At 44.0% G+C, this 15,449-nt stretch overlaps 1 protein-coding gene across 1 annotated transcript; it reads left to right on the forward strand.

The window, feature by feature from the left end:
* Positions 1-409: 409 nt before the first annotated feature.
* LOC309796369 (testican-3-like) lies at positions 410-1,682 on the forward strand (the record flags this gene model as incomplete). Its single annotated transcript, XM_082609401.1, is given in 4 exon segments — positions 410-551; positions 554-811; positions 814-923; positions 927-1,682. Coding segments are annotated over 4 exon segments (1,266 nt in total).
* Between the last annotated feature and the right edge of the window lie 13,767 nt (positions 1,683-15,449).

The following is a 15,449-nucleotide window of genomic DNA, read 5'->3' on the forward strand; positions in this document are numbered from 1 at the left end:
CTCACCTATAATACCTTCCTTTCTACCTCCAAACAGAAATTAGAACTTGGAAGCTCAAATCATGTATGCAAGATGACAGGCTGGATAAAAGGAGATAACAGTTGTGCAACTGGCAGTGAGTGGGCCATTACCTTCTGGAAGATGGAGAAGATGATCCAATATAATAATAATGGCTAACATTCATTTATAGTGGGTCAGGGAATTAGCTAACCATTTTCTAGAAATTAGCTCATTTCAACAGCTTGGCAGGGTAAATACGGTTATTATTCCATTATTGTAGATGAGGAACAGAGTGTGAAGAGGTTGAATTACTAGAGCAGATCAGTTAAAAACTGATGGCAGGGGGAAGGGGAGCATGGATGGGGGAGGGAAGGACGGAGGGGCGCGCAGAGCTGAGGGGCGGCCGCGGATGCTCCCGGCGCCTGCCGTGCTGTGCGTGCGCGCGGCCGCCTGGCGCGCGCAGGCTCTGGCGGCGGCTGCGGGCCGGCTGGCCGGCGGCAATTTTCTGGACGACCAACAATGGCTCAGCACGGTGTTCCAGTACGACCGGGAGGCGGACAGTGGAACCGATTCCGAGACGATGATTATTTCCGCACTTGGAATCCAGGAAAGGCCTTCGATGGGGCTCTGGACCCAACTAAAGACCCGTGCTTAAGGCTGAAATGTAGTCGCCACGAAGTGTGCATTATTCAAGGTTCTCAGACCGCAGTCTGCGTTGGTCAGCGGAGGCTCACGCACAGTATGAAAGAGGCAGGAGTTGGGCATAAGCAGTGGAGGGGTCCCCCGACATCCACCTGCCAGCAGTGCCCGTCTCTACCAGCCCCGTCTGTGGTTCAGATGGACATACCTACTCTTCTCAGTGCAAACTAGAATACCAGGCATGCATCTTAGGAAAACAGATCTCAGTCAAGTGTGAAGGACGTTGACCGTGTCCTTCGGATACGACCATGGGCTCAAGCAGGAATATGAAGAGAGCCTGCAGTGACCTGGAGCTCAGGGAGATGGCCAGCAGACTGCGGGACTGGTTCAAGGTCCTGCATGAGAGTGGGGGCCAGAACAAGAAGACGAAAGCATCGCTGCGGCCGGAGAGAAGCAGATTTGATACCAGTGTTTTGCCAATTTGCAAGGATTCACTCGGCTTGATGTTTAACAGACTTGATACAAATTACGACCTGCTCCTGGACCAGTCGGAGCTTGGGAACATTTACCTGGACAAGAACGATCGGTGTCCGGAGGCCTTCTTCAGCTCCTGTGACACGTACAAGGACAGCTCCATCTCCAACAACGAGTGGTGCTACTGCTTCCAGAGGCAACAAGACCTACCTTGCCAGATGGATCTCGGCAGTATTCAGAAGTGGCTCAGGGTAAAGAAGCTCCTCAGACAGTACATCCCGCAGTGTGACGCAGATGGTTACTACAAGCCAACGCAGTGCCACGGCAGAACTGGGCAGTGCTGGTGTGTGGACCGATATGGAAGGGAAGTCGTGGGGTCCAGGAAGCACGGTGTTGCAGCCTGTGCTATTGATTTTGAGATCTCTGGAGATTTTGCAAGTAGAGATTTCCGTGAATGGGCTGCTGATGACGATGAAGATGACATTATGAATGATGAACATGAAATTGAAGATGATGATGAGGATGAAGGGGATGATGATGATGGTGGTGACCAGGATGGATACATCTGATGGATGAGACCTGAGAGCAACAAATTCTATGTTTCTTTTATTTACCAAGTGATCCCCTACTGAGGAGTACCTTCTTGCCCCAAAACAAAATGATTCTAAAACTCACTTATTATTTTGTATAATTATTTCAAATATTGCAAGTAAAGTCATAGAACTTTATGTGTAGAGAAGTATCATTTACTTTGAGTTTTTATATGAAAAAGAGAACACATATGGAGTCTAGCCAGACAAGAGAAAGTTATGAAGAGCTACTGACCTATGTGAGTCTGCCACAAACAAAACAACCAGTGCTTGAGGTCATATATGATACTTTTCTGGGAGAAATTTTAAGTTGAATCTACAATAACATACTAGGATTCTAAGTTATTCTAATAGCATGACCTGGATTCTAAGGATTTTATAAAAATATGCATGACCTTAATTGCAGTTTCCAAGTAGACACTTCCCAGAGCTGGAGTGATTTAGAGGTGAGTGAGGGAATAGCACAAAGTGAGAAAAACAAAGTCACCATCCTGGAGACTTCCACCATGTTTGTATGTTTTTAGTTATGAAGTTTTAGTGTTGTTTTTAGTTATGAAGTTATTCTGGATGTGACCAGATATCTTACAAAATGGCCAGTAGGGAAAAACCATGGATTTTGAAAGTTAAAAACATAGTTGTCCTTTCTAATTTTTATTTTAATTTGGACAGCAGTCTCATGTTGATTTGTTTGATGATCTTAACCAGCATGATTTCTTTATCTTTCTAGGTTTCTTTACCTTTCTGACCAGCAACTTAGGGTGCAGAACTTAAAGTAGAAAGACAAAGGGAAAGATTCTTTTAAACCATATTTTTACAAAAAGTTTGTCATTTGCCCCAATATCAAACTTAAAAATCTTCATTCTTGCTTTATTTCCTATGTTAGATAAATATTTGCATTTAATCTAAGAATTATGCCATTTTTGTTACTAGTGTCGAAACTTAGAGAACATACTGTATGTTGCCTTGCAAAATAGAAATAGAAAGGTTTCAGCATGCATCCCCACATAGGACATTAGGCCATAGACAGGCACACCTAATCACAAATTAATACCAGTCCTGGTACTGCTGCTGGAATGAAGAAAATAGAATACTTTCTTTCTTTTTTCTACTCTTACATAGTTACCATGTGGACATGTTTATGATTATTGTGTGGAGTAGCATTTAAGATTTAACTGCAAAAAAATTACTTTAGTTGTTGTATTTAAGTTAGCATGTTAATTAATCATGTAGCCCTTCTGGTACACCATCGCTTTTAAGGATATCAGATCTATGGTTTTGAGACCATAATAAAAGTGGAAAAACCTGTTGGGTGTTACACACTGGTGTCACCATTTAAACAGTGGGTCAGCTGGTTTCCCAGTATACAATCCACTGAAATAAAGTTGTTGGAGTCTTTCCATTTGATTTATATACACTAAGAAAAAATATTAAATGTTAACTTTATGTAATATTTAAGGTAAAATGCATTTTCCTTTTTACTGTTTATGTATAGTTTACAAAATAAAGAATCTTGAAACCAAAAACAAACAAACAAAAAAATCCTGATGGCACGGGGACATTAAAAAAAAAAAACTTTCAGAGTCAGGAGATGTCTGTGATGTTAATATCCATTTACTTTGTAATTTTGTACAAGTAGATTCCTCTTTCTTTACTTCACTGTCCAAACCTGCAAATCGTACCATTCTGTGACTTCTGAGACTCTGTCTGAGGTAACTGGTGGTATAATTCAAAACTTGGAGGAACGGTCAAGCATGGATAAGACTGGAAGAACATATAAAAATTGTTCTACACTACCATATTCATTTACCCTGCTTCAAACTTTATACTTGTTCTCCTGCTCATGGCACTGACTCTCCTTCCATCCCCACTTGAAGATATGATTTAAGTCCCATAGAAGCTAGGTAACTCAAAAAATGAAGGACAACGCAAAACGATGTCACTTTTTGTACCACTGCCTAAGCAGTTTTGGGCTATTACCATCTGTAAAAGTTTGAGAGTTGGGGAAAGGCATGCACTAACTGCTAGGAGAAAGGTCAAGGAAGAACTATCTGGGTAAGATGCTAAGTTTACCGTGAAGATTTCATCTTCTTCCACTGGTGTCTAATTTCCCCAAGAATTAGTCACCTTGGATCATGGGCCAGTCATCAATCATGATTTTGGGGGAGCACATGGGCTTTGTATGCTGAATACTAGAGAGTTGAGACTTTACCCTAAAAGCAATGGGAAGCTACTGAAGGCCTTTAAGTAGACCAGCCTCATGATTAAACTCAAGTTTTAAGAAGGTCACTGAAGCACCCTCTGGAAGATAAATTTGAGGAAGGCAAAATTGGAGGCAGAGAGACTAACTTGGAGGCACTGGGTGATTAAAAACCCCAGCTGAGACACTGACAGTTGAGATGGACGTTGCCTCCACCTTACGGCTCTTGTGAATAATGTCGCTATGGACATGGGTATGCAAATATCACTTCAAGACCCTGCTTTCAATACTTTTGGAGTTATACCCAGAAGTGGGATTGCTGGATTATGTGGTAATTTTATCCTTAAGTTTTTGAGGAACGTCAGGGACTTTTTCAATTATGATGTTAGGTTTAGAGAGGCTTAAGTGTACTGGGGACTTGGCCTTATACAAAAGATGGTCCTACAGGGTGAGCTAGGTGTATCTCCAGAGAAACGGAATGAAGAGAGGCAGCATAAGCAGGACATGGAGGTGTTCCCGCCAGATGCTTTCTGTTTTCTCTATGAAGCATGAGGGCAGCTGAGAGCAAGAGGGAATGTGGTAAAGTCTTGTCTTGAGAAGAATGACTTGAGAAGTCCTGCATAGCAGCTTGGAGGAGAGGGAGAAGCACTCTGACAAGGAGATGGATGGAAGTTTTCAGGGACCAGGTCAAACTAGAGGACATGATTCTTCAGGGATAGCACTCTGTATGTAACCCAGCGGTCTGAATGTACGATGGGTCATCCAGATGGATGCTAAACGTTAGTGAATGTGGAGGCCTGACCAGGAGGTCAATAGACAACAGGAAAATGGAGGGGTATCCCCAAATGATGGCCAAATCAATGCATAACAAGTGCATATGGATAGAATACCAAAAAACACAAGTAACCTTTTACCTGAGGAAGCACTTAGGTAATTTGCTTTATCTAATATTTTGGGCAGATTCATTGCCTCTAAATTTTTTTTAATCTATTAAGATGTATAGTATGTGCATGGTTTGTTTGTTAGGACTTCTTTTTTTTAAATAAGGGAACTTCTCACCATTCAAGTACTCACAGCCTTAGATACTTGCAGAGACCAAGAATTGGGTCCTCACAAGACTGGAAAAGCCAACTGCTTCTGTACCCCCAAAGAGCAGGAGATAAAACTGTCACCCAGAGCCTTTCCCACTGCCAGGCAAAGGAACCAGGCCAGGCAGAGGTATCAGAAAAAGCACTGGCCTTTGTGCCCATACCTATTGTTTCACATGGACTCAAAATAGCTGGATGTTAAAATAAGAGAAAGAGGAATGTGCCAGGAACAAAAGGCGGTACATAGAAGGGGAGAGGTGGTGGACTTCAAGAACTATATCGAGGAAAGAAAGACCTTTTGGTGTGGGGTAAGAAAACTGGAGATGGAAGCCCACTGGGATGATTCCCTCTCTTTTCTGGAAGGGTACCACCGAGTTGACCTTCAGCTTCCTTCTAAGGCAGGTGATGTAGACATGCCATGTGTGGAGCCAAAGGCATCACCACTCCTGACTAAGGTGCTGAGGTGTCTGTAATGCCAGGGATAACAGGGGTGTGGAGAAGATGAAAGCTATAATTGCTGGAGCTAGGGTGCCATGGGGTAGAGGAAGGCATCTCACATTATTGAATATAAGTTTGTCAGTGGCAAGGCAGTTGGGTGAGTGCTGCTATTTGCAGGTGGTGAAGCCATGTAGACACTCCCTAAAAATATGGATCACATGGTCTTGGTGGCTGTCAGACTATACGGGAAAGGCAAACTTGAAGGACCTTGAAACTGGTCATTAAAACCTGGGAGCGAAAATAAGGCTATGGTCAGAAACCGTGTAAGTTCTCCGACTATGAATATATAAAATCTGGATAATAAAGGTGTTTGCTGTGACAGGTGTGGTTCATGGTACCTACAGGGGTTGACCCCTGTCATCTTAGGAGGCTGTTTCATGTGAAAACAGGATATTAGAGATGACCTCTCAAGTGATCTTATCCACAGGGTGTGTTCTATGGTCAGGAGGGAGTGCAACAGTGACCTTAGGATGCCTTCCCAGATTCGAGCTTGTCCCAGAAAACTTTCAGTGACATAGCTTCAAAATACATAAAGCAAAAATTGAAAGAATTACAAGCAGAAATAGACACATCCTTTAAAAGAGTGGTACATGTGAACATGTCTCTCAAAAACTGACAGCTCAAACAGCCAACAGCTTAATAAGAATTTAGAAGTTTTGAGCAACATGTGAACAAACTTGATTTAATGGATAAATCCTGAACCCTGAAACCAAAAATTATATAATACACATTATGGTCAAGCATATCTGCATCATGTATAATAAATGTAATATCAGACAAGGTATATCTCAAAAAAATAACACAGTCCAGCTCATGCAGACAGTCTAGAAGCCACAATCGATAGGAAGTAGGGTGTCCTAGGACAATGAGTTCAGCGAGATATTAAACAGGAATTGAGTAGCAACTTAGATCATCTTCAGGGACATGGTTCTTATGGGTTCTTTTGTCTATTGGACTACAGACAGGAAAGCAAACTCGGTTGGCCTTGAAACTTGTGACCAGACTCTTGGAGGAAAAAAGACTGGAAATGTGGTCAGAAATCATGTGAGAGAGTATTCTGTGAAAGCAGAAAACCTGATTTACCAAATGTAACAGGGGACAGGTAAAAGAGATGGCTGGTGCCATCTTGCTGAAGTTGTTGCCTATGAGAGTGGTGATCATATTCTAGGACTGTTTTGTGGCCAAGAGAAAGTACAACGGTCCCCTAGGATACCATCCTGGCCAACCTGACACAGTTGTTACAGGAGGTGACACAATGCACTGTGTCCCTTTTGACATGACGAGGGTGGGGGGCTCACAGATCCCTGAATCTTGCTCTGTCTTGGGGTGCATTGCCAACAGGGGTTCATATCATGACACTGACACCACCAATACCTCTCCCTTATGGACAGGTACAGCCATCCCCTAGTCTCCATAAGGCCCTCTAAGCTTTGTGTCATGTCCACAATCGCACCTCCTTCCTACCCCTTTACCATCAAAAGTAGCTTTAGTGTTCCCAGGGCTGCTGACATAAGTCCTGGCCAGCTGCCAGGCTGGCCACGGGCTCCAGCTACTGCTCTTTCGTACCAGATGGACAGATTTGCCTTTCAGGAAGGAAAACTCGAGAAACACCATTCAGTATCCATAACACCAGCTATTGATAAACTTAGACCTTGAATTAAAGTCTTAATACCTCTATTTAGTGTTTTTGCCCAGGGTCTCATTCTTTCCTTTCTTTCTTTTGTTAGTATTAAGTGGGAAGAAAACTACCTAAGTTGTAGAGTTATTCTGAGATTAATGAGATTAATTAGTGTGGAACCTAACCTATCTTAGGAGACCTATTCAATTTATGGAACCTATGATTTTTGTATTGTTTTTTATCATTATTAAGCAGCTGTATAAAGAAATGATGGGCTGCTCCCTGCTGCCCCCTGCAGCACAACAGAAAGTCAGAAGCCTCGCATGATTTCTGAATACCGTGCCAGGGACCATGAGACGATTCAGGTTCCTTGTCCAGGAAAAAAAAAAAAAAAAAAAAAGTGAAAAATTGAAAGCAGCAATGCCTTATAAAGAATGGAATCTGAAAAATATGGGATGGACCCTATCAACAGAATTCACAGATAAAATCTGCTCTCTCAAAGGGAACTGGCAGGCAAGTTTGGCCCTTCAACCTTATGCATAGTTAAGAAGCATGTAGAGGTATGGAAGTAGCAACCCTTCTCCCGTGTAGCCTTTGGGGACTCAGAAATTCTAGTATTTTGAGAAACAAGCAATGCAGTCCAGTGAGTCAGAGAAGAAGGTATCTATTCCTAAAAGAAAAGGCTTTCATATTCATGCTCTTTCACTTCTCACTTCTGCTGTCCCTGGTGTGCTGTCCCTGGTGTGCCATTACTGTGTTGCATACAGTATGATAGGCAGACTGGGCCCCCTAAAGCAGACCTGAGACTGAGAAGAGAGTGCTCCCATTACAGGGCTGGATGTCATTTTGCCATCCTACCTAAGATGTATCCTTACCTGAGTGTAGAGACCCTGGTTTACTTTGCAAAGGATGTTTTGAGGTGTCACAAGAGCTTCCCTTTTTGGTATCCCACCTTCAACGCAGCACCATCTCTTTACCCTTAGTGGGATTTACATTCCACTAAATGTATATTTTATCTCCTCTTTGTGTTTCTCATTTCTTAGATGCAGTATATACCTCATGAAATTTTTCATTCAGTCTCCAATATTTTTGATAGCCTGCTCAGAAGTGTGCCCATATGTGGTTAAGCCCTAGGTATATGATAATGAATAATGCACGGTAACCTTCTTACAAGGCACTCATCCTAGTGGGAGATATTGTTACGTTAAAACTGATCATTTTTAACAAAGGACAGTAGTAACTGGAATGACAGGGGTTCCAAGGAATCTCTGTGGCTGACGTATATTAGAGGAGTTCCATGATTATTTGTTGGATGAATGGATCGATGACAATATATCCAGGGTATTCCAGGAAGACAGAGAACGGTTCTAAGCTGTCCTTGGGACGTGGTGGGATCTGCACAACTCCTGAAGTGAACACACCTTGGGCGAAGGTTGGAAGCTTCTCATGCATTGAGTTCCCAGGAAAATCCTGGGAATTTTGATTTAATATTGTTCACGGGTAAGGGTAGGGAAATAATCATTCTGTTAACTGCTGAGTCTGGATCATATGAGACTTAACCAGTACTATACCAGTTGGGCTGTGTGTCGGGTGGTGGGGTGGGGGGATGCATGCGTGCCTGCCTGTGAGTCCATGTTTAAGAGAGAAGATGCCTCCCCAGACACACCAGGGGCAGTTCAAGTGATCTGAAATCGGGCCGGATTTAAAATCACCTCCTCCTTGGAAATTATCAACCCTACCCTTCTGCTCAGCCTCGGGGCCGTGATGGTTTATGGTTAAACTCTGTCATCTTTTATTTCAGAGGCACTTGAGTTTTACTATGTGGGTGACCTTAGGCAGGTTTCTGAAGCTCACTGAGCCTTGGTTTCCTTACTTCAAAAGTGGAGGCTATAGTCACACTTGCCTCACCTACTTGTTACTATCATTAAGAATGACGCAATCAGCGAACATATGAGCTCTTAGCACAGGACCTGGAAGCTAGCGAATGCTCAGTAAATTCTAGGTTATTCAGATCGCCATGGACTTTGCAGACATAGCTCAGACTGAGGCTCTGAGATTATTTTCTGCAGCAGTTCCTTTGTTCCACATCTGCTGAGGGAGAAGGAGGCCTGGGATGCGTGAAGGAGAGAAGTAGGCGTAAGTTAGCCCTGATACTTGTGGGTCCAGCTGCAACTTCCTGGTGCTGTGCTGAGCTAGTGCTGCGGTTGGGTATAGACCCCAAGTCATGCCTGTCTTGCTGCAGTGTGTCATAACTTTTCCTCCAGGGAAGCTCTGAAAGCTCCATTAAGCAAGCACAATACCAGGGTGTTATAGCCAAGACTTTGGGCTTTAGAGGCAGCAGCGATGGGTGTCAAGCAGAAAAATGGACTGAGCCCATGGCTGGTCTCTCTGTATAGTCACTGTTCTCTCGTTCCATTCTTTCCTTCCTTTGTCTTTATTTACTCTTTCGTCACACCCTGGTTGGGGCTGCTGAGTATGTTGATGCAGAACTCACTAGGAGTTCTGGAGCAGCCAGAGAAGAGGCAGGGATGAGACGGGTGATGATCCTGTCCTGCTGACCTGGTGCTGACCCTGTTCTGACTCAGCCACATCTACAGGAGATTTCAGGGGTCTGGACACAAGTATCACCAGTAGATTTCTCTGAGAGTGGCTCCTGTGGTGCTTGGTGACACGGGGCACCCTTTGTTCTGACCACAGGCCCACCAGCGGCCCTAATCACTGCCATGAGAGGGAGCCGTTTGGGATGTGATGAGCGACTTGCACTGCTTCATCACTCCTATGGAAACAGCTCTTTCAGTGTTTACTCTCATCCCCTCATTGGATTCGTATTGGGTCCTATGGGGGCTGGGCCAGGAGGCAAACCCGAGTAAGGGATAGAGTCCTCTCTTCAGAATCACCACTTGCTCTTAGTGGGCCAAGCTGGGCTTCCTGGCTCTTTCTTCCTTAGGATGTCATTGCCTAGTATTCTTTACAGTCCCTACATCAAATAGTCCTCTGAATGGAAAGAAATGGTATCTCACTGTGACCCAAATGTTTTATTGCCTGACTCACTTTGAGGTTAAGCATCTTTTTCCACGAAGGGTGGGGTGTGTGGGAGGGGGGCAAGGAGGCCATTTCTGCCAGTCACCGCACACACTCAGCAATGCCTGGAATGCAGCAAGGGACACAATTTAATCTCATGGTAGTAGGATACCTGCTACATTATCTTACTTCCCTAGAAAAGAGAATACTGGGAAGCAACTTAAGTGCTAAGCGTGATTAAACATGGGTCGTGGAATTATGGGTGACTTTTTATTCATTCTGGTAACCTTCCCCTACTTTCAATGTTTTCTTTGGTGAGGATGTCAAGTCCATATGGTGGGTTAAATGCAAAAACAAGATCTGGGATGAAGGGCTGGCAGTGCAGGTCAGAGAAGACTGAGTGAACTGGCTCAGGAAGCATTGCCTGAGGCCATTCCCTGAGGTACAAAAGAAGTTAGAGAGAGAAACCTTTTGGGCCTTGACCCTGAACCGTCAGGTAATAATTCATGACCCTCAAACTATTTGTGCCCCCATTGGCTTCCCTGTGCACCTCCAAATTGATGAAATCCCATACCACAGATACCAGGGGCCCGGATTTCCAACGATTCATTTGTTAGAATGTTTTGACCTGACCAGGGCATTTTTCAGGTGGTTCTGGGGATCGGTCCTCTAGGCAGCATCCTCTTAGGTGGAGAAGGCTCGGAGATGTCACAGTGCCATTGAAGGTATAGCCTCTCCTGTATTTCATACTCCACTTCCCCATCCTGGGTTAGCAGTGCAGGCTGTGGGAGCTAACCCAAGTAGGGAGGGGACAGTCATACTGAATAGGCTGGAGGAGGGAACCTTGGAAGTGCCTTGGATTCACCTGGACAGAGAAAACCATAGATGCATGGATACAAGGGTGATGATTGTTGTTATCTAGAAAGGGCCCAGTAAGTCGGCTCACAGCTTCTTTTTCTGGAGGGCAATATGGATGTGCCAGGATAGAAGTAGTTGTCATCACAAGTCTAATAGTCTCAGTGGTGGCTGGTGATTGTATTTCTTCTCAGAGGGTGAGCTGTAGAACGAGAATTTGGCATTGACCAGACAGACACACCTGCCATGCTGTTGGTAGAAAGTGTAACAATATACAGAGTATTTGTGGATATGACTGACAGATATGCCTTATTCAAATGTTGGCATGTACAAGGGGTAAGCTGACTTAGAGAGACATTATCTCTTGCCATCAAAAGCTGGGTTAAGGAAAAAAAAATCTGTGGCCGTGGTCATGTAACATGGGGCTCGATCCCCCCAGAAGCAGAAGCCTTTATTAAAAGTATAATCTGATTCCTGTTTGACTAGGGGCAGAGAGAGTGAAGTGCAGCGAGAGCGAGGAGACTGTGGGAGAGGAAGGCAGAGAGTTAACCAGGAATTACATCCGATAGATAGTCCTTTACAGGCTAAGGACTGGGCTTTTACTCTGGTTGAGATCAGAAGCCGTTGGAGGGCTTGGAGCTGAGGAATTACACAGCTTATAAAATACATCAACACAAAAGAAAATCAAAGTTAAAAAAAATACGTTGGATGAGGAAATCAAGGCCAAATTAAAATGAGGAGGGAGGTCTAATCAGATGACTGATTTCAACACAAAGTGCATGCCATAAGGCTCTATACATTTACTGCCACTTGGCCACAGATGTGGATCTAAGTTTTCTAGCTGCCCAGATGGAAAGAGGGAAAGGTGATCGTCAGCAGGAGTCACAGTAACCCTGAGTTCAAACCTGAACTAACTGTGCGGGAGGAGCAACCATGCTTTTCCCTGAGATGAGTTTCTCCCATGAGTCATCCTAGGGAGGTCACTGTATATCGAGTGAACTTCGTCTTCAACGTTGTCCTAACACCAGACACAACAGGTACATTCATGGAGATATTTTTTTACAACACCCTCAGTGTGAGCACAGTTAGGCAAAAGTAGTTTGTTTCCTTAAACCTCACCACCACCACCACCACCAAATTGTTTGTGAACAATGTTCATTTATTTATGGGTGTCTCCCGGTGTTTTGTTTGTTTTGCTGTTTGGTGTGCTATTTATTGCCTGCTTTTGTTCCTTAGGGTTTTTACCCTTTGCCTGTTATGTGTGTTAGAGATATTTTTCTTTGTCTTGGGATTTTGTCAATGATGGTACAACCACATGGGGGAAACTGAGGAAATACACAATTTTGTGGGGCACATTAACATCTCCCTCTCATTCTTCACTGGATCCAAAAAAGTCAAGTAAAGATGGAGGATGTTGGTAATGTATATTTATTCATTCAACAAACATTCATTGAGCACCTACTACTAGCCAGTCACTACAGGGATAAATTAGTGAACAATCGGACACACATACTAAAAACAACAACAACCAAAACAGAGGGCTTGAAGAGCTTGCCTTCTAGTGGGCAGAGACAAGCAAACAATCGTAATAAGGAAATAAATCACATAATGTGTTGAAAGAACAAAATGCATTCGAGAAGAGTGTAAATAGAAATTGTATGTGTGTTTGAAATAAGATGTTTAGGGGTAAGCCACATTAAAAGGTGACATTTAATCAAAGACACGGAAGAGATGAGGGAGGTAGCCATGCAGGAAAGAATGTGGGGAAAGAATGTTCCAGGCTGCAAAAACAGATGGTGCCAAAGCCCTTACTTTAGGAGCAGCGAGGATGTCACTGTAACCAAAGGGGAATGAGAAAGGAGGAGAGTGAGGAGAGGACTAGGAGATAAGGTAAGACAGGTCACTAGTGGCCACATTGTAAGCAACTGTAAGGGCTCTTAATTTACCCTGAATGAAATGAAAGCTGTTGGTTTTGAGCAGAGGCATTATATGATCTGATCATGTGTTTTAATAGCATTATTCTGGCTGCTGGATTGATTATCAGTGGGGCGGTTTGGTGGGGAGGGGGGAGGGTGAAGCAGGGAAAGAAGTCAGGAAACAATTCCAATAACCTAGGGGAAAAACTGATGGTGGCCTGGAACAGGATGGTGGCAGTGGAGGTGGTGAGAAGTGGTCAGATTCTAGATATATTTTGTAAAAAGAGCTCATCTTTTTACAAAAGATGAGACTTCCTGACAGGCTGAAAATGAAGGGTGCATGAAAGAGCAGAGTCTATGGCACAAAAAATGTGGGAGGGCAGAGTTACCATTACCTTGGGATGGGAAATAATGAAGGTGGTTTATAGGGGAAGATGAGGGAGTTCAATTTTGGACTTGTTAATTTGGGTTGACTCCTATGCAATTTTCTCCATGAAAAATTGAGAATAGGTCATCAGCTAAGAGTTCAGGATGGAAGAGGCAGCGTTGGAAGTTTGAAGAGAGAAAATAGGTTGTGAAATAGAAGGGTGGGCAGGGAGCGGGGCATGAGAGAAATGAGTAGTTTGAGGATTTGGACTAAAAATCTGGTGGAAAGATGTCTTAGTTTAAATAGAGACATTGGGTGTTCCAAGATCTGACGTTGTTCTTTCTCTATGATCCAGGTACCTGAGTCCACCGGTGGAGGGGCAGCTTACCTACCAGCTCCCCAGTGGGTAGGAGGTTATATCTAGGATCACATTACTACTGTTCAGTCTACCCTCTGCCTCAATGTAGTACACCAGGCAATGTCTTCCTTCATTTTACCCCCAGATGGAGATACTCTGCCTCCCTTTTACCTGAGTTCCATTTGCCAGGAAGGCTGGACACTCTACAACAGTTCTGAGCCTCCCCTGAGAGCTCCTGGCCTCATACAGAGAATTACACAGATGCTTCGGTCTGTCTGCACTGCTGTGAGCTACAGCGGTGGCCAACCTGAGTTTCCTGTAGTTTCCCTCTTCCTTGAGCTCCATACAGCACCATGCTTCCTAATCACCATTCCCATCAGCACTGCCCGAAGAAGCTCCATGTAGCCACTGAACCTCAACGAGGACAATCTGAATACCCGAGAACGAGTGGGATGCATCCTGGTGGGGGTGCATCAGGAGTTATCTTTTGGGTTACTGGTTGCCCCACATATTCCACAGAGGCCTTACGGTGCTGAAACCTACAAAATGAAAATTTTAGAAACACTTTGGCCAGGAGGGCTGGGGATTTAAAGAGCAGCATATCACACTTCTGGACCGTCAGGCCCCAAATAAGGATGTGCTGCAGACATAATACCTCCTCTAGGTGTACATGTTAACCCGTTGCCTTCTCCATGAAGTTCAGGAAGATTAAAAGGGCCATGGAGGTGCCTGGGCACCCTTTCCATTCAACAAAGCCCCATACCCCTACCCCAGTCAACGGTCAGATACAATCTGTATTCTCCATATCCTCATTTGCCATAAATATAAGGAACACACTCCAAACATCTTATGTAGTGAACAGATAGCTTCCTGGCAAAGAGTCCTATATGTCAAACAAACCAGCAATGTGTGCTCTTTAATAGTAGTTTAGCCATTCAGCACATATGGTATTTTACAAATACAAATTTTTAGGCCACGCCCCCCCCCCCCCCACACACACCACATTTGGAGAAACACATTGACACTAATTTGTAGTTTGGTAATACGATCACCCAGGTAAGTCATTCAGAACAAAGTGATCTTGTCCAATATTTCAGAAAATTGTTTTAAGTTATTAAAGGTGATCATATGCTGCTGCCCTTGGTCATTTACTACATCTCATTCAGGCAAAGAATACTGTGAAATTGTCCCTTGGCTCTCCTTTCACTCAAGAAAGAGAGCTTCCAAGTTAAATCTGTCAAGGCTCAGCATTTCTGGAAAGGTATTCAGGAGGAGGGGATGGAGCCTGACACTTGATTTCTCTCTTCATCACCATTATCTTCAGGCAAACATTTGAAAAAGATAAGGAGAGTCAGGGCAATTTAGAATTCTATAGCCTGTCAGCTCTCAGAAATCGGGACTTTAAAGGAGCTAAAACGGCATCTAACCAATAGCTCTGCTCACTTAAGGCACATGAAAGTGCAGTATAGCATGGAGCCTTGGTACTCAAAGTATGGTCCACGGACCAGCCCATGAATCAAACTCTGCATGTGATTTGTGAGCACATGCAGAGTCTGAAAAGTTCAGCTCTAGTGATGGGTTAAGAGCTGGGGCATCGACTAGCGCAGTGGTTCTCCAACTTGAGTGTACATCAGAGTCACCTGGAAAGTGTTTCAAACCACAGGTGACTGGGCCCTGACCCCAGAGTTTCTGATTCAGTAGGTGAAGGGTAGGGCCTGAGGACTTGCATTTCGAACAAGTCCCCAGGCAATGCTGATGCTATTGTTCTGGGGACAACACTTTCAGAAAAAACTGGACTAGAGACAAAGCTGGATGCAAACCATGGCCA

The sequence above is a fragment of the Mesoplodon mirus genome (assembly GCF_964341445.2).
Source record: "Mesoplodon mirus genome assembly, chromosome: X".
Taxonomy (NCBI): domain Eukaryota; kingdom Metazoa; phylum Chordata; class Mammalia; order Artiodactyla; family Ziphiidae; genus Mesoplodon; species Mesoplodon mirus.